We start from the raw sequence: 24768 nt of genomic DNA on the forward strand, positions 1-24768 counted from the left end.
AATGTGGCTGGAGCCACCATGTGAGGAAAACTCCCGTGTAATTGTGGGTATTTAACACGTGAGCATGGGACATTCTCATTCACACGGAGGAACAGGTAAGCCTTTCCCAAAGGGCCTGGGGAAAAGACCTGCTTCCAGGTTCCAGCTTCCCAACAAGCAGTTTCCTCACAGCCGCTCTTTGGAAGGCAGCTTCCTGAGGACTTTGAAATGACAGAGAAACGAGGATCTTTAGAGAATACTAGAGGAGCACAGTTAAGGCCACATGCTGCGACAGCTCCAGGGCTGCCTCTGGTCTCACGAGTTTACCTTTACAAGAAGCTGTCAAATGGTTTCCCAAATCTCTGGTGGATTCAGTTTCTCCACCAGCAATATCTGAGCTTCCAGTTATTCCACATTCTCATCAACACTTGGTATTGCCAGCCTTCTCATCTTAGCCACTTAGAGGGCATGTAGTAGTATCTCACGGTGGTTTTGATGTGCATGTCTGCCGTTTGCATGAAGGTAAGCATATTGTCTGATACTTACTGGAAAGTTTCATACTTTATTTTATGAAATGTTTGTCCAAATATCTTTCCCATTTACAAAAGTTGAGTTGTCCCTTTACTGAGTTGTCCAAGTCCACTGTCACCTATATGTATGAGACTTTTTCTTTTTTTTTTTAATGAGACTTGCTTTCTCATTTTCTCCATGGAGTACAGATGTTTTTGAGTCAATTTACCTTTTTTTTCATTTTTTAATTGTGCTTTTAATATCTGTTTTCTTTGATTACTTTTAAGATTTTATTTCTTATTACTGGTTTTAAGTAATATTCATTATCATAGGTCTTGTGGTTTTGTGTTAACTCTTCTTGGGAGTTTACTGAGTTTTTTAGAGCTGCAGATTTATACATTTTATCAAATTTAGAAAATTGTATCATTAACTATTTTTCTGCACCACTCCCCCCACACAAACTTTTTGCCAAGCTTCCAACTATACGTCTGTTGGACCACTGGATGTTGCCCCTTGATGCACTAAGCTTCTGCTCATTGTTTTTCACTGTTTTTCTCTCAGTGCTTTATTTTGGATGGTTTTCTTTTGTCATATCTTCAAGTTCATTGATCTTATTATCTTCAGTGTCTAATTTGCTGTTAATAACATCTAATAAAATTTTATTTTAGTTATTATATTTTTCTTTTCTAGAATTTCCATTTGGTTCTTTTAAGATTAAATTTTTGTTTATTTATTGATTTAGAAAGAGAGAGAGAGGGAGGGAGGGAGAGAGAGAAAGAGAGAGAGAGAGAGAGAGAGAGAGAGAGGGGAAGGAAAAGAGAGAAAGGAAGAGAGAAACATTGATTTGTTGTTCCTCTTATTTATGCATTCATTGGTTTCTTCTTGTATGTACCCCAACCAGAATCAAACCCTCAGTCTTGGGGTATCAAGATGATGCTCTCTAACTAACTGAGCTATCCAGCCAGGGCTGGTCCTTTATCTTTTAATCTTCCATTTCTCTCTTCATTAGGTTCACGTGTTCCACTATGTTTTTGACCATATCAAACATATAATAACTTATGCTTTTGTGTGATAAATTCATCATCTCCATCATTTCTAGGTCTATTTCTACTGACTGATTTTTTTTTAATTATGTTTCTCATTTTCTTGCCTTAGTGCATGTCTAATAATTTTTTTAATGATTGCCAGTCATTTTGAATTTTAGATAACCGTTTACTAGATTGTGCTGTATTACTTAAAAAAATTTTGAAGCCCTAGCTGGTTTGACTCTGTAGATAGAGTGTCAGCCTGCAGACCAAAGGGTCCTGGGTTTGATTCCATTCAAGAGCACAGGCCGGGGTTGCAGCTTGATCTCCAGTAGAGGGCGTGCAGGAGGCAGCTAACCAATGATTCTCTCTCATAACTAATGTTTCTATCTCTCTTTCCCTCTCCCTTCCTCTCTCTGAAATCAATAAAAATATATTTTAAAAATGTTTAAAAAATATTTAAGCTATTTATAATCTTGTTTGACTCTTTCACTAGAAAGCTATTGTCTTAAAGCTATTTTAAGGCAGGTCTGGGTAGTCTTGCCTATAGGACTAGTTTAGTTTCACTGCTAAAGCAATCCAATGATTGTCCACGTACTCAACAAGATCTCTCTAGCCTGACTGTCGAGAATGTGAACACTTCCTATCCCTGTATGAACTCTAAAAATTGCTCTGTTTACAGTTCCCCACCACTTCTTCCCCTGGAATATGCTCTTTGCAAACTAAGGCATTTTACCTTGATCATGAGCAAATGGTTTCTAACTGAAGACTCAAGAGAACCCATATGCAGATTTTTGAGCTCTTTGCCTATATGACTTCTTCCTGTTCTCTGCTCTGCCTCACAAATTTTAGTTGCCTAAGCTTCCCCAGGCTCCAATCCTACCTCCTCAACTCAGTGAACCCCCCTGATGCTGTTTTGTGCCAAGATCACAAACCACCTTCAGGCTGAATCTAGGTTCCTTAAAAGACTCATCTCCACTGTTTCTCAACAGCATTGTTGTTCTGTGTGCATGGCCTGTTTAAAACATCGTCTAATTTTCTGTTACGATAGAAAGACAGTTCTGGACACTTACCCTCTTACAGCTAGAAGTGGAAAACTCAGTTTTATTTTTTAAAATATTTTTTCTTAATTACAAAAATAACACATGTTTGTTTTAGAAAATTTAGAAAATACAAGTAGATATACACACAATAAAAATCGCACATAATATAAAAATAAGCACTAACATTGTGGTGTATATCTTTCTGACAGAGTCCCTGTGGGTATTATGTATATGCGTCTGAGTGTGTATATGTATACATACCGTGTGTTTTTTTCCTAAACAAAATAGAATATTGCTCATACTATTTTATAATCTGATTTTTAATTTGTATTATATCATAAATAGGTTTCCATGTTATTAAAGTCTTGAGACCATCCTCTGACCTCTTTACTTATGTATATTCCTCTCCATTTACCTTTTTTCCCTACTTCTGCCCTTTCTTTCTACTATAATCTGTCGTCAAAACTTCTCTGTAGAGTCTATTCCACTCCTAATGCCATCCTAGACATTGAAATGTACACAGAGAAAATAGAGGTCATGGTTTCTACGCTTGTGAAATTTAATATCACATTAGGAAGAGAGACATAAGTGCTGTGCTCATCAGAGAACAATGGCAGAGAATGTGGAGACAAATTCCTTGTGAAGTGGGATTGGCTGTGTAAGCGTAGAGTGGATATGGAAATGGAAAGGCTTATTTAAAAAAAACAAAACAGTCACAGACCAAAAATAAAATAAAATAATTCACTCTGAGATCTCTCAAAATTCACCTTCTTAGAGGTTTTACAGTATTGGAGTCATAGAATGAGTCATCATTTTGTGGCATATTTAAAACTTTGGCTGGTTTGCTGGATAGTTTTTCTCTCTCTTCCTAGAAAATATGGCTGTGCCTAGCTTGAGCTTAGCTTGAGCTGCCCAGATCCTGTTGCTAAGGATGGCCCAAACAAACCCATATACTAATACTTTGTCCACTTAAAGCACAAGGCAGACACAGTGTGTTCTGTGTGCTATAGTATTTTGATTACACACAATTATTAGGATTTCTAAAAGTGTGAATGTGAGCCTTTTACTTGTGGATGATAATCACAGCAGGTAAATGAACTATAATAAAAATCAACCTCTCAATTATGTATTGTAGAAGGTAAAGTAAGGTGAAGGGATAATATTTAGACATCTTCCTTTCTTGGGAAATTTCTTTAATATGCTGATTAAATTAAATTTCTATATTCTTATGCTAAATAATTTCACATTTTAATCTCATTCATCAATAGGTATTCATATTTACAAAGTACAAAAATTATGAAAATTAAATTTATAAATATAAATAGGTCTGTTTCTGAGCTCTCTTTTCTGTTCAATTGGTCCTTCCATGGAGCAGTACCACAGAATGGGGTTATTATAACCTTATAAGTCTTGATATTGGCCATGTCTTCCACTGTGTCTTCCTTCAGGAGTGTCTTTGCTATTCTTGGCTCTTTGCCCTCCACAGAAATTTTATAATTAACTCATCAGATTCCACAAAAATCCATCTTGGGATTTTGATTAAAATCATATTGGATCAATACATCAATTTGGGGGAAAATAATATCTTTATGATCTTGAGTATTACTAGTCTTGAATGTACTGCTCTATTTTAAGGTATTCTATAATGGCTTTCAAATAAGTTTCAAAATGTTCTCCATAATGGTCTAACATGGTGGTCGGCAAACTGCTGCTCACAAGTCATATGCGGCTTGTGAGCCATGGTTTCCCACTCTGTTGACTAATGAGTTTGCCGACCACTGGTCTAAGAAATAATATTGACATGTATTTGGAGTTACTAGTGATGCATCAAATACATTTTTGCCAAATACCAAAAAACAAGTGACAAAACAGATATCTAGACAATGTTGTGGCCAACGGTGACTCTCAGAAAACTAAATATATAATACTGAAGGCCCGGTGCACAAAATTCATGCATGGAGAACCTGCACCCTCTTTAATCTGGAACCTCTCAGGGGATGTCCCAGTGGGATAGGGCCTAAACCAGCAAGTCGGACATCCCTCTTGCAATCCGGGACTGCTGGCTCCTAACCACTCATCTTCCTGCCTGCCTGATTGCTCCTAACCCCTCTGCCTGCCAGCCTGATCACCCCTAACCCCTCTGCCTGCCGGCCTTATCACCCCTAACTACCTCTGCCTCGGCCCCCACCACTGTGGCTTTGTCCAGAAGGAGGACTGGATGACAGGAATATGTATGGTCCATCCAATCTAATTAGCACATTACCCTTTTATTAATATAGATATGCCCGAAACACACACACACGGATATAAAAATGCATCAGAAAATTTTAATTTTTACACTAAAATTTTTAGTAACAAAATTTTAAGTTTGATATTCTAATGCAGAACAATAGATTCTCAGAGCTGACAGCTGTTAGTGCTCCTGCAGCTGGTAAATTTCACATTTGCAATGAGGTGAAGGGAAAAACCAGAGACTTTTTTTTCAATCTTCACCTGAGGACATTTTCACTGATTTTTAGAGAGAGGGGAAGCGAAGGGAGGAAGGAAGGAAGGGGGAGAGAGAGAGAGAGAGAGAGAGAGAGAGAGAGAGAGAGAGAGAGAGAGAAACAATGATGTGAGAGAGAGAGAAACACCCATGCTGGCAGCCAGTGTCAGTGATTGAAACACAACCAGAAATCAAACCCACCACGTTTCAGAGCACAGCATGATGTACCTACTGACTAAGCCACACTGGCCAGGGCAAGCCAGATACTTTTGAGGTATATCATTTTCTTCTCTGAAACTTTCATCTGCATATTTTTTAATGTGTTTACTGACTAGATCTTTTCTTCCCAGAGAAATTTTGAAGTGGCCAACAGAACAATATACTTTAAATTATCTTGGTGAGATATGAAGGATTCCCAAACAAGCTCTGAGATCTCATGATTTAAATGAAATTAACTGAAAATTAAATGCAGGTTTTAAAGATTATTTTGTTTAGGGTAATGAGTGCTTAGGATGCCAAACAATTCTATGATGACTAAAATAATTACATAATCTAATTCTTTAGTATTGTGACTGTATAATTACATAAAGTTTTAGGAATGTTTCTTGGTTCAAAAATGACAATGTGCTTCCTATATTTACCTAGCTAATGCAGTCTCTTAACATTCATATTAACTTGAAGTTTTTTTCCTTATTTATTCAGCTGTTTGGAAGCTCTTAAACATTGTTTGTCTGCTAAAATCAACTGCTTTCACAACCTCCATTAATCACTGCAAAATTTCATTTCTGAAATAATATGCAGTTATACTACAATCAACACTCCAACATAAAAAGAACCTAAGACTATCCCTCTAAGTTACATATAAAATGTGTGTACCTATACCAGAATTTATAAAGCAAATATTTAAATATTAGCAATAAAATCAAATGATTTGCTTTGTTTGTGTTACTAATGGTAACTGACAGTCGTATGCTTATCCACAGATTCAGGGATATAAGAAATGACATTAATGTAGGCATTTGACCTTTCCACATCCAAGCCAAAACTTGGCCCAAATACAGAGGTTGAAGGTCAATATCAGTGCTAGGTGCTAGATAGCTTTTCCTTAATTGCTATGATAAATAAATTACATTTCCTACATATTGTTAGTATGCAGGAACTGAGTTTTGCATTTTGATTTTATATCTAGCACTGTTGCAAAATTTTCTCCTAAATTTTAATAGTGTCTCTTATTATAGGGGGCTGTTGAGGACCACCATAGCAGCTGTGAATAATGACAATTTGTCATTCTTTTAGAATGGTTTTCTTTGCATTGCTTTTTCGTTAGTGTGAGGGCCTCCACAAAGTTGGATAGAAGGAGAACTAGCAGTCATCTGTCCTTTTTCTGACTTTTAAAGAGAATGCTTTCAACATTACCTCATTCATTATGAAATGAGCTGAGTTTTTCAGAGATACTATGGATACAAAATTGGAAACTTCATGTCTTTTCATTCAACAAATCACATTTTCAACAAGTCCCTATTCTTAGATTCAGCCTGGCTCAAGAGAAGCAAAGGTATACCAGAGATTAGGAGGCTATTATAGCATTGATAAGCAGGAACCTTGAGAAAATTAGGACTATTGGCTTAGCAGGAGAAGAAACACAGATAAACTTTGCAAATATTTGTGAAACATTTGAAGATGCCAAGAATGTAAAATTTTATTTTTTATTAACATAAAGTTTACCACATCCAAGAAATCATTGCCATATCCAATATTATCAATCTTCCCCCCATGTTTATTCTGAGTTTTATAATTTAGGTTTTGGTGCATTTTGAGTTAATTTTTGTATATGTCAGGGCCCTACTTTATTCTTTTGCTTATAGATAACCAGTTGTCCCAGCACCATTTGTTGAAAAGACTGTTCTTTCCTCCATTCAATGGTCTGACACCCTTGTTGAAATCATTCAACCATATCCTAATATATAAAAAGCCAGGGTTTGTAATGTCCAAAATGACCAAAGGCTCAAGCAAAGTCCAGGCTGCATGTGCAGCAGGCTCTGGTGGGCAGGGACTGGCGAGTGGGCTGAACTGCTGATCTCTGGGGAGAGAGAAAGGCGGGGCTGATCAGCAGATACCATGGCTGCTGGTGAGGCCCAGAGAGGGAGAGAAGCAGGGTCTCTCTCCTGGCCTTGCCAGCAGCTGCACCTCTCTCTTTGTCTCCACGCAGACACCACACCCGTGGTGAAGGCACCCGGGACATGCCAGCCTAGCTGAGCCCTATAACCTTACATAGAGCAGAGCCACCAAGTGAGTCTTGTCAACTACAGATGAAAGGAAAGAGAGTAAATGTTGGTTTTGAAGCCATTAAGTTCTGGAATAGTTTGTATCGTCAGTATTAAACTTAAACATTGTTTTTGTTTGTTGTTTTTAGTATTAAAATTAAATTAGATTCATAAAATAAGTTGGGAACATTCCTTTTTTTTCTTCTTCTATTTCCTGAAAGAGTTTATATAAGGTTAGAATGGATTGTTCCTTGAATGTTTAATGGAATCTGTTGAAAGAACTTTGTAATGTTTTCTTTGTGAGAAAATGTTTTAACACTTGGTTCTATTAATATTTGTTTATTGATTAACTCTGGGTTTTCAAGACTCCCTGGTGTGCTGCAGTAAAGTCAGTGGGTGCAGCAAGACTAGTCAACTGTAGAAGGACATACATTGAGATCTGACATATGTCAGCCACTGCACACACTTCTAACTTGAAGTAGGTCATGGTTTCAACATCAGCTTAGACTGTATTCCTATCAGTGACACATGTCTATTATGTTGGTTTAAACATGGAGATTCTGACTAAAAACATGTGGAAATCAATGTGGAACAGAAGTGAGGGTAGTGGTGCTCAATCTAATTCCGTGGTGTAAGAAGCTATGTAGTGGCCTGTGGGCACCCCAATCCCAATTATGAGTAATTATGGTTATTATGTAATTTATGCATACTTTCTTCACCCCGCAAGTAGGTTGTTAGGGCATAATATGTGCTTTCTCTCTGTTATCTTTGTCCTTATGCTGGAGGTTTATGAATTTTATTGATCATTTCAAAGAACAGCTTTTGATTTTATTGATATTCTTCATTCACTTTCTATTTTCAGTCCATTGATTTCTGCTATTATCTTTTTATTTTCTTCTACAGCCTTTGTGCTATTTTTACTATTTTTTTATTTCTTAAAGTGTAAGCTTTGATTATTCATTAGATAATATATTTTTTATTTTTTTATTTAATAAATCTTTTTGTTCAGATTATTACAATTGTTTCTCCTTTTTCCTCCCATAGCACCCGGTTTTGGCTTTGAATATTTCTTGCCACTCCCATCTGGCCTGCATAGTTTCTGTTGAGAAATCAGCTGACAATCTTATGGGTGCTCCCTTTGGTGGGGGAAGTTTCTGGTCATTATTTCTTCAAATAGGTTTTCAGTGTCTTGCTCTCTCTCTTCTTCTGGCACCCCCATAATTCTGATGTTGGTATGCTTGAAGTTGTCCCAGAGGCTTCTTACACTATCTTCAATTTTCTGGATTCTCTTCTTGCTTCTCCGGAGGAGTGTCCTGTGCCTCTTTGTATTCCAAATCTTTGAATTGATCCTTGCGTACCTCTAGTCAACATGTGTCAAACACAAGGCCCGCAGGCCAAATCCAGCCCGCCAGGCCTTGCAATGTGGCCCGCACCGCGCTGTCATCACTGCACTCCGCTGTCAGTTTATGACATTGTCAGTTTATGACTGTTCAGTAAACCATACGGCCCGCGATTTAGGCTGGATTTTAGATTTTGGCCCCTTCTCTGATTGAGTTCGACACCCCTACTCTAGTCTGCTGTTGGGTCTCTGTATAATATTTTTTATTTCAGTCAGTGTATGTTTAATTTCTATTATAGTTTGTCCTTTTTCATATCCTTGAGGGTCTCGCTAAATTTATTTACCTTTTCTACAAAATTCTTGAAGAACCAAAACCATGATTTTGAATTCTATATCCAGTCGTTGGTTTTCCTCAATTTCTTTCACTTGTGATCTGTTTCTTTGTCTCCACATTTACCCTGAGTTGGTAGGGTAGCTTTGTGTGCTAGGTTTCCTATATGGCCCAGTTGGTTGGCCTCCTCAGTTACCTGAGGTGGACACTCTTGGTGCACCCCTTTGTGGACTGTTTCCAGCCCTTAGCTATTGTATGTGAATGGTACTGCATGAACATAGGGATGCATACATTCTTTTTGATTGGTTCTTCAGGTTTCTTAGGATATATTCTAGAAGTGGAATCACTGGGTCAAATGTCAGTTTCATACTTAATTTTTTTGAGGAAACTTTATACTGTCTTCCACAGTGGTTGCACCAATCTGCATTCCCACTATCAGTGTAAGAGGGTTCCCTTTTCTCCACATAAGGATGTCTTTTGTTGATGGTAGCCATTCTGACAGATGTGAGATTGTACCTCAATGTTATTTTGATTTGCATCTCTCAGATGATTAGTGACTTTTAGCATGTTTTCATATGTCTCTCAGCCTTCTGTATGTCCTCTTTGGAGAAGTACTTATTTAGGTTCTTTGCCTATTTTTTAAATTAGATTATTTGTCTTCTTTTGTTAAGTTGTATGAGTTCCCTATATATTTTGTAGATTTAACCTTTATCTGAAATAACATTGGTAAATATGTTCTTCCATGCAGTGAGCTGTCTTGTTTTGTTGATGGTTTCTTTTGTTTTTATGTAGTTCCATTTCTTTATTTTCTCCTTAGTTTCCTTTGTCTTAGAGACTGTATCTATAAATACACTCTTATGAGAGATGTCTGAGATTTTGCTGCCTATGGTTTCTTCTAGATTTTTATGGTGTCACGACTTACATTTATCAGCCAGTATTTCTTCAAACACTTTTTTGTCTTATTCTTTCTCTTCCCCTTCTTTGGTCTTCAATTACACATATGTAAAGATTGTTTGCTATTACCCAGTAGGTCCCTCAGGATTTGATCTTTTCTCACCTTATGTTCTTTGTATTTCTCATTATGTCACTTATATTTATTAATCTTTTTAAAAATCCTAACCTGAGGATATGCTTATTGATTTGAGAGAGAGGTGTGGGGGGAGAGAGAGAGAGGCATTGATGTGAGAGAGAACATTGATTGGTTGTTTTCCATACATGTACTCTGACCAGGGATTGAACCTGCAACCTAGGTATATGTCCTGCCCTGACTGGGAATTGAACCCACAACCTTTTGGTGCATGGGACGATATTCCAACCAACTGAGCCACACCAGCCACGGCCTATTCATTAATCTTCAAGTTTTTGAATTCTTTCTTCTGTCATTTCATTTGGCTATTAAGTTTATCAAGTAAATTGTTTATTTCAGATATCAAACATTTTTGGTTTTAGGAACTTTGGTTTTTTTTTTTTGTTTTTTTGTCATTTCTATTTCCTGTGAACACATTTTGTTTAATTTTACATGGATAGCTAACATGGCCACTTTAAAATCTCTGCCTGTTAGTTCCCACACCTGGGCCATCTCAGGCTTTTGGCCAGTTTGTTTTCTTTTCTCTGGGTTCCGCATCCTGGAGATTTGAAATGTGAAGCCATCAAGACTCAGGATCCTGTTCGTTTTCTCTGGTAGGTGTCGTTTCTTGGTTTTAGCAGGTAATCATTTGCTGGGCTGCAGAGGCGGTCTCAGTTCAGGTCTTCTCTTTGCAGCAGGTATCCTTCGTCAGTCACACACATGTGTAGTTCAGAGACACACAGTCAGGAATTAGGATTCTCTCTCACGGTTCCCCTCTGAGATTCTTTCTCTCTGCTGAGGGGTAGTTTCCTGTGTCTGCTGTCTCCTTCCCAAAGCCATGAAGAGTGGTGTTTTCCCGCCCGCACCCTCAGAGCCTGTGCATCACGCTCATCCAATCTGGCCCTTCCTACAGGCTGCAGAGACCTGCCCTGGACCGTACAGGTCTCTCCAGTGTGGACACCTCCAGACTCAACATATTTATCATCTCGGGTCCCCGGCAGCTGCTTTAATTTGCTGTCAGATGTCATATTTGTTTCCTGCAGGTTTGTATTCTGCTAGGATCTTATTAATCACTAGAGGCCCGATGCACGAAATTTGTGTAAGGGGCTGAGCCCCCGCGGCCCTGCCTGCTTCAGCTGGCCCTCACAGCCCCGGCTTGGTCCAGAAGGTTGTCCAGATGGTTGTTCTGCTGTTTGGTCTAATTAACATATTAGCTTTTTATTATATAGGATTATTAGAAACAGAGGTCTTCCTTATCTCATAAAAATGCTTTGTAGTTTCTGTCACATAGCTGTTCACCTTTTTCATTGAATTTTTCTAAGATGCTCTATGTTTTCAGGCCATGTCTAGAATAGTACATGCTTGTGTATGCTTCCTCTCTCCTTCCATATTTTCTAATCAGTCATTGTTGCTAGTATATAGGCAGGCTATTGAATTTAAAAATCAATTTTACATACAGTCATTTTCCCCCAAAATTTATTTTAATTTGATTTCTTTTTCATTTCTAGGGGGAAAATGATAGCCTCTGTAAATAATGATTGTATCTTTTATTATTTTTATATTGGAATACCCTATTTTTTGCTTCTTACCCTTCACTGCCATCTCCCTCCTGGCTCCATATTCTGCTCTTGGGGCTGTGCCTGACCTTGGGGAAGGACAGTGTAGAGCAGCCATCCTGGGCAGTGACCTGAGACCCTCTCTTCCTGCTCCACTTGACTCCCTAGTTCAGCCCAAATAGCCAAAAAGAATATTCCTAATACAAAGCCTTGGAATATTTTGAGCACCAACAGTAAGAAAGGCTTGCTAGAAACACCTCATGAAAATAGGAAGGTGGAATTAATTAGATTTCAGTTTTGTTAGGGACTAAGTGGAGTGGTATTTTATTTCTAAACTAGAGGCCCAGTGCATGAAATTCACGCAGGGGTAGGGTCCCTAGGCCTTGCTGGCGATCAGGACCAATCAGGGCCTTCTGGCTGCTAGCCAGGGCTTTCCTTCCCCACTTGCGCGCTGCTGGCCAAGCCTTCCTTCATTCCATGCCACCCCCTAGTGGTCAATGCACATCATAGCAAGCAATCAAACTCCCGGTCTCCTGGTAGAACTCCTGAGGGTACAATTTGCATATTAGGCTTTTTATATATATAGATTCTTCAGAGTACTATGGAAATACTCTAACTTCTCTTGGCTGAAGTTACAAAGTTAAGCAGAGAACTAAAGAAATTACAGAGATAAATCATATCAAAATTGCCCTTGGAATAAGCAGGTAATTGAGATCAAATGTGAAGATTTTATCTGCTTAAATTACCTGAAAATTTGTTTTTATCTTCCATTTCGCCCTCATAAATAAGTCAGTGGTGTAAGGAAGGAAAATTTAGTCCTTGTTTTTTGAATAAAAAATTTAAACATCTTAAAAAAACACACACACACACACACACAAAAAACCAATAGAGAATTAGAAAAAGTATCCAAAGAGGTCATTCACTGAAGAGTACCAGTAGCCAATGGAGCTGTGGAAGTAAGATTCACCTCACTAGTAGTGTGGGACATAAAAATAAAGCCATGATTAATATGGCTTTTTGGCCTACTCGTTAGCAAAGTTTTTAAAATTGGATAGGATAGCCTGCAGTGAAATAAATGTTTGTGTCTGACACTGGAATGACTGTAATTAGCTCACACTACTCAGAGGGTGTGGCTAATAGCTCCAGGCCTGGGCCTGCCCCAGAGTGACAAGATGCCGCATCAACTTAACCCTGGCCTGACCCTCCTGAGCTCCTGATGGCTCAGAGGCCGCTGTGCGTGCAGGGTGCCAGGCCCTCCCTGCCCCTGTGCTTTCTGTACTTGTAGCTGCACAGGCCACCTTGGAGGGGTCTTTTTTTGTTTTGTTTTTAATATATTTTTTATTGATTACAAAAGAAGGGAACTGGAGAGAGAGAGATAGAAACATCAATGATAAGAGAGAATCATTGATCGACTGCCTCTTGCACGCCCCCTACTGGAGATCGAGCCCACAACCTGGGCAGGTCCCTTTAACCGGACTTGAACCTGGGACCCTTCAGTCTGCAGGCTGACACTTCACCCACTGGGCCAAACCGGTTAGGACCACCTTCGAGGGTTTTATTGGCTGGCACCCCAGAGGCCGCGCTCCTGGCGAGCTGGGCTTGCGTGGTTCATCCTCATACACTAAGTCCGCACTGACTTCAACCAAAGCTTCTTGGAACTGCAGCAAAATGACAAGGAAACCAACCTTACCACAGGTTAATGGATACAGACAAGAGTTAAATTCCTACAGCATCTCATCCGTGTGCTAACGAAATGGTGTGGAGTAAAACAACTACTCGTGGACCTCTGCCCTCCCAGGCCTGGTATGTCTGCAGTTGAGGCGATGGCAAGGAGATGGAAGGAGACGTAGCCCTTGGATCTAAGCTAGGAGGAGAGAGGGAGCCCGAAGGAAAGTGCCTGCTCCGTGAAGTGAGCCTGTCCCGGAATAGCGAGCAGGTGGCTTTGGGGTCCCAGTCAGCTGGCCTACCGCCCAGGTGTCTGGCCACAACCAGAGCTTCTAGAAATCACCTGCAGGTGGGCAGCTCCACACCAAGTGGCAGCATCCAGGGTGCATGCTGTCACCGAGAGGCCTGTCCTCCCCAGGGAGCCCACCACCACGTGCCCGAGTCCAGCAGGATGAAGACACGTGGCTGGTGGAAGCGGAGAATCCTATGCGCATCATCCGACTGTGGTGACATGGGGACTGTGCAAACGAAGCTCGAATGTCCTGAACCGGCGGTACGTTTGAGAACAGCTTTTCTCCCAAAGTCACGCTCTGCATAACCACCCCTCCATCCACAATGGGTCACACACACGGTGGTGATCCTGTAAGATTGGTATCACGGAGCGGAAAGATGACCATTTCAACACAGACGCACAGCGGGAAAGGCAACGTGAGAACGGAGGCCGAGATGGGGTGACAAGCCAAGGGACGCCAAGAACCCCGGCAACTGGGAGCGGGACCCGGAACAGCTTCCCCTCAGAGCCCCGGGGGGCAGCCCTGCCGGCACCCGCCCGCAGCCTCCGGCCCCCAGAGCGGGGAGCAGACACGGCTCCGTTGCGTAGGCAGCCTGGTGGGAGGTACTTTGTCCAGCTGCCCATGCAAAGCCACACGGGCTGTAGGCCTGTGACACACACAGAATGCTGTTCGTGTGACATCCGTGCAGGGGAGCGTGTTGAAGATGTGGGGGAGCGGATGGAAAGGGGGGGACAGGGTCGCTCTCTGGGGTGGGAGGCAGGGCCTCTGGCGATGAGGAGAAATGAGGGTGGTGCTCTGATGGGCATCTGGGAGAGGCCATTCCAGGCGGAAGGAGAGCGGGCACGGAGGCGCTTTGGGATGGGGGAGCTCTGCATGGAGGGCAGGGCTGGCGGGGGTTACCATTGCCAGCCGTGGTCAGTACAGCCACCCGCTTATACGCTGCTCGTCCAGGAGACCGGCTCCACCCAGCAGCCCGGGGTCGCTCCAGGTTTGTGCAAGTGCACGTGGCGTTCGCACAACGACAAATTGCCTGAGGACGATTTCTCAGAGCACAGGCCTGTCTCTCAGCGGCGTGTGGCCTGTCTTCCAACATAGTGCGGAGGCAGGAGAGTGCCGGAGGACTGCACAGCAGATAGAGAAATACGGTTGCTTAAGAAAAAGTAGTCAATCCCTTCATAAGTTTCCAAAGGAAAATTATTTGAAGAGCAAGGCATGATAACCTTTAAATCGTCTCAGTTAAATGACATAACTGCTTCTCATCAGCCTGGGAAGGCGTTTTACAAGGAGTCGTTTTAGTCCTAACAGCACATGCACACAGATATTAGACAAATCTGAACCGAATGCTTTTCCTGCCTGGTGCTACCGAATGGAAAAGGAAGAAGGGGAAAGACATGTAAAGACTCCACTCCTATTTACTTAAGGATAAAGGAAATATCCACCGACGGTGTCCTTTGGTGTGGCTTCAGAAACAGAGGTTCAAACTCAGCTTTGAACGAAATGTGTCTGCCAGGGGCAGACCGCGTTCGAGCCTTGGAATTCCAGGGGGTGGGCTTTGGGGTTGGCACGTGTGTGGTGTGACCACAGGAAGAAACCGGGGTTGCAGCAGAGAGAGGCAGAGGCAGCCTCGGTTACAGAATCAGCGATGCTCCTCTGAGGGGGGTCGTTTCTAAAGCTCCGTTACACGGGGAAGGAACTCTAGAAGGAAAACACGTCAAGTCCTTATTAGGGCCTGAGAGGGTCCCGGCTCCAGGCAGGGCCCCGGTGTGGCTGGCAGGTATCCCCGTGTTCCTGTCCCTGCTCAGACCGAGGAGCTTCTCACCACGTGGACCGCGTGTTCTCCGAGGCACAGCACCGCGTGCCGCTGGCGTGTGGTGGGCGCCAGGAGTACTCATCCTTTGCCGTCATTCGGTTGGTGTGCAAAGCAGCCAGAGAAGGTCATAACTAGTCTTAGACCCGGTTGAGAAGTCCCTAATTCAGTGGTTTTCAAATAGTATCCCACAGAGACTTACAGGGTTTTTGGTGTATTTCTCAGGATGGTCTGCAAAACGAGGCTGCAAAGCCGGGTCCTCAGTCACAACAGGCTGTGCAGCTGTGCGCGTCAGTCCCATGGCGCCAGCCCCCGAAGGACATCACAGGCCAGGGCTCACTGTATGACCGTTTCCTAGAATATGACAGTGAAGAGCCGTGTTCTCACCACAGCAGGACATTGCAGCTCTTCCCTGCACACACAGGCCGTGTCTCTAGGAAAAGGCCCCCACCCAGCGATCAGCCGTCCCTCCCTGTGTCTCTGCCCTGTGAACCCCTTCCGCCGACCTGGACACACAGCCAGTGAGACAGAACCACAGCTGGCACAGGCTGGGGCTCACTCTTTCTACCTCAGGCCTTCCGGGCCCTGTGGGGAGAAGCCAGGGGAGCCTTTGGAGACAGCCAGAGCCCACTTCAGACATTGGAACGAGGCCATCAGGGATCGTGCAGCCACATCTGTGCCCAGATGTCCAAATTACTGGTCATGGAATCATGAGCAAATAAGTAAGCTCATAATTTGGGGTAATTTGGGGCAGTTGCTATGTGGTACTAGACAAGAGATTTGGGTATTTTTTTCTAATTTGCACGAAGGCGCTAATTGGGTTAGCAGGGAATATGTAGATAGGGCTACCACTTGAGAGCCCTTTACATGAAAATTTTGCAGCTAAAAATATGTTTGGAAACATGTTCTGGCTAAATGTTTTGCTTAACTGAAGTTTCTAGCTTAATTAAAAATGATCAATTTGGGGGGGGGGAAATTGAGAATTTATAATATTCAAATGCAGTAAAATATACAGTACTGGTAGCATACTAACACATTCTTTGGCTCGGTGTAATACATTCAGGCATGATTATTTGATCTTCTGGTTCACTAATTGACTCTTTAAACTTTTTAATTCTAGATTGAGTACATTTTTTTTTTAAATGTTTCTTTTTTTTTTTTAAATATATATTTTATTGATTTTGTACAGAAAGGAAGGGAGAGAGATACATCAATGAGAGAGAGTCATCGATCAGCTGCCTCCTGCACACTCCCCACTGGGGATATGCCCGCAACCAAGGTACATGCCCTTGACCGGAATCGAACCCGGGACCCTTCAGTCCCCAAGCCGACGCTCTATCCATTGAGCCAAACCGGTTTCAGCTAGATTGAGTACATTTTTTTTCTTGTATCCTTTAAAACTTTTCTCCCAATGCCTGCCTGTGTGGCTCAGTAGTTGAGCATTGACCCATGAACCAGGAGGTCACCAGTTCGATTCCCAGTCAGGGCACGTGTGCGGGTTGGGGGCTCAATACTCAGTATACTCAGTAGGTCATGCAGGAGGCAGCTGATCAGTGATTCTCTCTCATCATTGATGTTTTTATCCCTCTCTCCTTTCCTTTCCTCTCTCTGAATTGAATCAATAAAAATATATTTTAAAACAAATAAATAAATAAACATATTTTAAAAAATTTTCCAAACAGTTAAATAGTTCAGATCCACCAGTTTTTGTTTCGTAGCTGAACACGAAGCATCAGACCTACACCTTTGATCCTTTGAGGACATTAACCCTATTTTTAAAAACTTCCCGCTCCAATGCGGTTAGTAACTTGTCTCAGTGCCAGTTCTTTCCCAGGTGAGTGGGTGGTTCCCCTTTGGGGCTGTCAGTCCCCAACCTCTGCTTCTGCAGGCGCTGCTGGCAACAGTGGCGCCCTCCTCAGGAGCCAAGCAGGAGTGCGGCAGCGTCTGTGCCCCCCTGTGCGTCTCGCTGGCATGGGCGGCTTCCGGCTCTGCTCTGGTCTGTCTCTTCCCGGTGCCCTCCCAGAGCACAAGGCTTGGGCAGAAGTGCGGGCTACGGCCGCTGTTGCATGGTGGTCGCTGATGAAATGTGCACACTTACATACATGGGCACACCCTTCCCATGGATGACACTGCCTTTTCCTTCCCAGGTAAATTGAAACATGCCGTTTTGACTAGAAGATCATCCGGGGTCAAGGTTCCCACTGCAGCAGCAGAAGTGAGATAAAGGCCAAAAGCAGGGAAGCAAAGGCACAGTCAGGGGAGCAGTGTGGCCTGGGGGTTCCAGGAGGGACTGGCAAGGCACGGGGCTGGTGAGGACCCAGGGTAGTGCCTGTGGGCAAGGACGGGGTCCGTCCCCGCTGCCCATCATGCCTCAGATCTCTTTGCTAGCATTTCTCCTTTGGGGTAAGAGGCTGTCAAGAATGTTCTGTTAATAAGCACATGTCCCCGGTAGGAGATGGGCCCTTTTCCGGTAACCTGCATGCAGAGCACTTGTGTCGCCAAGTGGCAGCTGCTTATGAGGGCTCCGGGCACCGACAGTGGTGGGCGTGCAGGCCGAAGCAGCCCCAGGGACTCCTGGAGCCCGTGCACTGCTATTAAATGCCACGACCTGGACCGAGAGGAGGGTGTAGTGGGATGTGAGGAGACTGCTTTCAGCCAGGCTGCCCGAGCTGCGGAGGAAACAGATTGGGGTGAGTGTCAGGAAGACTTCGTTTCAGTGACATGGGTCAGTGTAAGCTTTTACTTGGTGCTACCCACAGTCGGTCCATTATAACGTGCCTGCCCTCCCCGCTCCCCCAATGGCCCTGACCTGCAGGAGTTTCCAAGAGAAACAGGTGCTTCTCTTTCTCCGATGATGCTGTAGATTTCTCAACGTGGGGAAACGCGCCAGCGTGTTTTTCTTAAAGCTCCCAAAACCTATTGTAGATTTCAAACACCAGTAAGTTTAAGGGTAAGAATTCTCTTTACTTGACCCAGGACTTATATAGAGAGCTTTTATTAAGATAGAATTTCATGTACAAGATTTTGATATGCCTTGTCTTTTAGAAAAACAACATACCCTGCGTTGGACTAAATGTCCTGGGTTGATTCGAGGTGGCTGTTTTCAGCAGGAGTGACCCTTCCTGGGCCTGAAATAGCCTGCCTGCTGCTCTGAGTTCTGTCCAGAGCCCAGCCTGGGCCCACTGAGTTGATTGTTGCAGTCACGGCACCATTGGTTTTATAGCAGAATGTTGGACATTCTCACTCCATAGAAGAGGAGACAGCCCTGACCAGTTTGGCTCAGTGGAAAGAGCATCGGCCTGGGGACTGAAGGGTCCCAGGTTTGATTCCGGTCAAGGGCATTTACCTTGGTTGCGGGCACATCCCTAGTGGGGGGCGTGCAGGAGGTGGCTGATCAATGTTTCTCTCTCATTGTTGTTTCTGACTCTCTATCCCTCTCCTTTCCTCCCTTTAAAAAAAAACAACAAACCAGCTGAAACCAGTTTGGCTCAATGGATAGGGCTTGGGGACTGAAGGGTCCCAGGTTCGATTCCGGTCAAGGGCATGTATCTTGGTTGTGGGCACATCCCCAGTAGGGGGTGTGCAAGAGGCAGCTGATTGATAACTCTCTCTCATTGATGTTTCTAACTCTCTATCTCTCTCCCTTCCTCTCTGTACAAAATCAATAAAATATAGATATTTTTTAAAATCAATAAAATATAATTTTTTTTTTAAAGAAGAGGAGACAGATGAGCATTGTGGGGTCAGTAGCCCCATGAATGGGGTGGCTCTGACTTTTCATGTGTGCGTTCCTGGAGCTGAGCACAGTGGCTTCTAACAAAGAGCAGGTGCTCAGTAAATATTTGCTGAACATGCAAATGCGTTCATGAGCATGAATAAATGACAACTGGGCGGGAAGCCCACGTCCTTGGTTCTGGCTTCTGGCTGCCTGACCTTCATTCCGAGGCGGTGAGGGTCACCTGACATGTCGCACATGTGATACATGTGATGTAACGCAGAAGGCGCTGCCGGCAGTCTCCTCCTCCGAGGCCCCGGAAGCGCACGGGCCATTTCCTGTGGTCCGTCTCTCAGCACTGGAAGTTAGCTCCATCAGGGAAGCAACTCTGTCTGCTTCATTTCTGAATCAGGAGGCCTGAGGTGCCACCTGGCATGAGGCAGGAGCCTGGAAATATTTGGTGAATGAGAAAATGAGCGAATCTTCTCATTTCCCCTAGTTCCTTTTTGCCTTAGTTTTCATGCCTGCACCTGACTTCTAGATGGCTGCTGTGAGGTTGAGAAGAAATCTTAAGTAAATAGCAATATCCTGAATTAATAATGACAGTAGAGTGTAAAAAAAAAAAAAAAAGATAGAAATGGGCGCTGAAAAAGATTATCAAATTTGCAATAGAAACATTAAATTAACATAGGAAGCAATGTCCATCTTCTTGGATCCCATTTTTAAAAAATATATATTTTATTGATTTTTTACAGAAAGGAAGGGAGAGGGATAGTTAGAAATATTGATCAGCTGCCTCCTGCACACTCCTTACTGGGGATGTGCCTGCAACCAAGGTATATGCCCTTGACTGGAATCAAACCTGGGACCTTTCAGTCCGCAGGCCGAAGCTCTATCCACTGAGCCAAACTGGTTAGGGCTTGAATCCCCTTTTCTGAGTTTCTTGTATAAATGATCACTTCAATTAGACTGATTGAGCCATATTTTTTTCACCTTCTGTGTGCAAAAGTGTCCCTGGCCTGTCGCTTGCTGTTTTTACTGCTCAGCCTTTAGTCCTTTATGCCACGAAACTTTTTAAGGGTAAGTTTCCTCACCCTTAAACTTACAGGGAACACTGACCACATGCAGACTGACTAGAGTGGTGGAGTTGACTTCCCTACAGCTCCTGGGGGCCAAAAGGGAGGAGGTGTCTGTGCTGTAAATCTTGGCCAATGACAGATACTGTACCCTGTCACTGTCCCCGTGGACCTCCTGTACCTGTGTCGTCCCCGAGGACCTCACTGAGTTTGTGTCATTGTCCCTGTGGACTTCGCTGCATCTGTGCTGTGTGACTGGTTCAGGTCCAGTCGAAGCATTTGGGAAGGACGCGGACATTGACAGAAAAGTTCTGAGGACAGAGCACGCTCTCCTTCTGGATCAGAGTGAAGGCCAACCCACAAATGTAGGAACTGTAAGTGAGATAAACCACGTTTTGATGTTGCCTTTGAGATCCTGAGTCCCACATCCCCGGAGGCTCCCAGGACTCCTAGGCTTTCCCACTGCATGGAGCGACAACTTCCCATTTCCAGAACTCCGTTTTCAGGAAACAGTAAGAAGTAGTAAAAAAGTATAATGTATAAGGGTTTATTTATAATGGGCTTATTTATAATGCAAAAATATTGAAGCAAAGAAAAGTGGGCTTATTTATAATGCAAAAATATTGAAGCAAAGAAAAGTGGGCTTATTTATAATGCAAAAATATTGAAGCAAAGAAAAGTGAATTTCTGTGCAGCCATTAAAAATTATGTGTTGTAACATCACTAATCATTAGGTAAATGCAAATTAAAACCACAATGAGGTATTGCCTCCTGCTTGTTGGAATGGCTGTTACCAAAAACATAAGAGGACAGAAGTTGGAGGCTGTGGAGCAAAGGGACCCTTCCTGGCCTGGTGGGGTTGTAAGTCGGTGCAGCCACTATGGGAAACTGTGTGGAGGCTCCTCGAAAAGTGAAGCTTAGAGCTGCCATACAATCCAGCAATTCCACTTCTGGGTACTTATTCAAAGGAAATAAAGTTACTTTCTCAAAGAGATCCCTGCACCCCATATTCTCTGTGGCATTATTTACAATAGCCAGGACATGGAACTAATCTAAGTCTGTTCATGGATGACTGGATAAAGAAAATATTACACACACACACACACACACACACACACACACACACACTGGAATGTTATGCAGTCATTAAAAATAAGGAAATTCTGCCTTTTGTGTCAACATAAATGGACTTTGAGGACATTATGCTAAGTGAGACAAGTCAGAGAAGTACACATACTGCATGGCATAACTTACATGTGGAATCTAAAACGAAAAGTCAAATTATAGACACGGAAGAAAAGTGGTTGCCAGGGTTTAGGGGGTGGGGCAAGTAGGGAGAGGTTGGTAAAAGACAGCAAAATGCCAGCTATAAGTTGAAAAAGGTCTGAGTATCGGATGTATAACATGATGACTACGGTTGGTAACTGTGCTGTGTAATTGACATTAGCTAAGAGAGTAGAACTTAAATATTTTCACCACAAATAAGAAGGTAAATAGGTGATGGATGTCTTAATTAACTCAATGGGGTAATCCTTTCACCATGTATGTGCATATCAAATCACCACGAGGCATATTCTAAATGTCTTACAATTTTATATGTCAGTTAAACCTAAAAGAGCTGAAACTTTTTAAAGGAATTATGTGTTGCACAAAACTAGGTCATAACACCAACAAATATTCACAATATATAATTTTGGCTTATTTGCGTTTTGTGTATTTAAATATTGTTATTTGCTAAATAATGCAAGCTTGCTTTTCCCACAAAATAGAAATCTTTTTATATCAGTTGGTAAAATGAGTGCATTGTTGTAAATTGTAAGTAATTTTCAAAATCCTGCAAATTTGAAAGTGAAGGGTCGGCTATAATCAACCCCTGTTCCGGGGCAGACATAACCAGTTGCAGATAAAGCTGGGCCAGCTGGGATACAGGTGCGGTCTGAGGGGCGATCATCTTTAAAATGTCTTCAGAAAAATTGTTTCTTAAGTTTTATTTTGGAAAATATAAGGTGGCAATCAGAAGGAGGAACACTGCCGTTGTATAGTTCACAGATTATATATTTGAACATTTAAAGATATTTACTAAACTCCTGTCACATTAGAAAGGAGTCAATGGAAGTGTTCAACGTGTGAGAAACACTTCAAGAACCATTTGGGGAAACATGAGTTTTTCTCTCTGTTATGTGTTGTTTATTGTAACCTGAACTGCAGAACAAAAGCAGTTCTCCGACAGCTCTAGCGGGGGAGGGAGAGGAGGGTGTGTGTGTGTGTGTGTGTGTGTGTGTGTAGGGATTGTGCAAAAAAGACCTGGACACGGACAGCAGTGTGGTGATGGGGGGTGGGGGGAGAAGGAAGAGGGCAGAGAGAAGATCAGTGGTGGTGGAAATGAAAAACCAATCGTTCTGCTCCCCTTTCCTTCATCACCATTTCTGGGGCGCCCGTGACGTCTGGGCATGGTTGCACGAAGCGGTCCGGTGACTGCGCTCTGGAACCCTGTCTGCAGCCCTGGGAGCTGTCGGTGGAACCTCCGTGTAAAGCAGTCGCGTTCACGGCTCTAGCATTCTTGCTCTATCTCTGCCTCCTTTTATTTACACAAAATGCCATCTTATCACTTAAATGGCACCGAGAATGAATGACATGCTTAAATTTACTCCTGGCCACACTGAAAAGGCTTTTGTCCTTTTGTGCGTGTATTAAGATGGTGATCATCCTCGTGTGGGAGTTCTGAGATTGAGTTCAGGCCTCTGTAAAGTTTATCAGTCAAGATGATCTGTGTGTCAGCAACACCGGTGCTCGTACAGAACGATCCGATCCGCCAGTGTCTTCGCCGCCGCCAGGCCCGTTGCCGGGCAACCTGACGCGTTCGCGTTCCCAGCGCAGACCTGCCAGTTCACTCCAGCCCGCTGGGAGGAAGAACCGCAGACGAGCAGCGATGCAAGGTAACGTCCAAATCTCACTCCTGCTCCCCGGTCCTTGTGTTCTTTGCTTCCCAGGTCGCTCATGGGGACGGAGAAAGGACCTGTGCGCCCTTGGCAGCAGCTCCGGATGCTCAGACGTGTAACTCACAGGCGCGGGGAGAGTGAAAACTGCCAGGACGCTCCCAGAGACGCCAATCCAGAATCCCAGAGCGTCCATTCTCAGGATGCTGAGGCTGAAATGAAGGTTTGGGCTGGACCCGGAGCCAATCCAGCGGCAAATCTCCTGGATGTAGGTGCCTCTCTGTTGGGCCAGATGGTCTTGAACACAACCTTTTGGCTGTTATTCCTTTGATCATTGATGGTGTGACTCAGCCAGTCTCTCACTGTGTGCCCGGCCCTTGCTGGTCCGCGGTGGGGGGTGGGGTTTGGGGTGGAGGGTGGGATGGGGATGGGGCATAGGGTGAGTGGAGCAGGGGACAAGATCCATGCAGCCATCTTGCTCTAATGGTTAATGGCCTATTCTCTGGAAGGTTCTTTTCCATAATTCCCAATTACTTAATGTTTACAAGTTATCTTTTTTTCCTAGACAACTCTTTCCTTTAACTTACTTACAAGAAGCATCCACCAAATGGAGAAGGCTTTCTGCAGATGCTACTTGGCGACCTAATCTCTGAGTGAGTGGTTCACCCACCCAAAGAACACACATGACCACCCACTCCGCACCAACACACGGCAGGAATGGATTGCGATTTGCAAAATACTCTGCACACTGTTTAGGGAATCCCTTTCCTGACGTTTTTTGTTTGTTTGAAGTAACAATGACTTTGGATCCCGCCTGAAGAAAGGCCATATTCTTGTTAGAGGACAAAGCAGACTACCTCATGTTGCTAAATATGCACAGGGCTCTCACAGCAAAAAGCTTCAGAAACATCATCATGTTTTTCTTTATCCAAAGAACATTGAAAATGGTGAAGAGTACAGACACTAAGCCCCGGAAGATGGAAAGAGATGGAATTTGCTGGCACACCGAGGAGAGCCCGCATGACTGGAATTTCCTTCCTCCTGGCGAGTGTGTGAACATGGGTGCGACCACAGGTTTCGCTGCAGCCTCTGCTTTATTCAGCTGGGTTCCTGACCCCTCTGCTGTTCCTCTTAATCGTGCATCTTGAAGACATTTATTGTAGGACTTTTCCTTGGATAGCATAGATGAAAACTAAGGTTTCCATCTTTATTCACTGAAACAATGACACTGAGACACTTGCTAACTAAAAAAAAAATGTTTAAGTATGAACTTGTGTTTGTTTTGTGCTTGATTTATAGCTGTGGCCCATTTGGTTGGGACTTGTGATTGGCTGTGAAGTCTCACCTCCCAGGGTATTGCTGATTATGTGGGGAAGAAGAAAGGTAGAGTCCCAGCATCTGTCTGTCATCACGCAGGATGAAAGGAGTTGGTGTGGCTTTGGCAGAAAGCATCTGACGGGACAGCAAGGGCTGCTGGTGCTGCTGGTGTCTGGATGTGGAATTAGGCTAAACCTTCCGGCTGAAGTGAAATGAACGGGAAAGGCTGCATGAAGCACCCGGGGTCTGAGGCAGTAGGGAACCGTGCGGTCATTACTGGATGGAAACAGAAAGGTACTGGAGAACCAGAGCAACACAGCCACTCCGTCCCGAGGGTGCTGCCCACTGACCCTGCCTGGGG

General features: G+C 43.3%; 1 protein-coding gene across 1 annotated transcript in view; it reads left to right on the forward strand.

Moving 5' to 3' along the window:
* The window catches only part of LOC311617037 (uncharacterized protein), a 35861-nt gene extending 11191 nt beyond the window's left edge, over positions 1–24670 (forward strand). The window contains exons 2-3 of the mRNA XM_084873167.1: positions 23145–23358; positions 23656–24670. Coding sequence (XP_084729293.1) covers positions 23145–23358; positions 23656–23736 — 295 coding nt within the window. The 3' untranslated portion in view covers positions 23737–24670. The remainder of the gene's footprint in view (positions 1–23144; positions 23359–23655) is intronic.
* Positions 24671–24768: the final 98 nt, after the last annotated feature.

This window comes from Pipistrellus hanaki, assembly GCF_964339955.1.
Source record: "Pipistrellus hanaki genome assembly, chromosome: 1".
Classification (NCBI taxonomy): domain Eukaryota; kingdom Metazoa; phylum Chordata; class Mammalia; order Chiroptera; family Vespertilionidae; genus Pipistrellus; species Pipistrellus hanaki.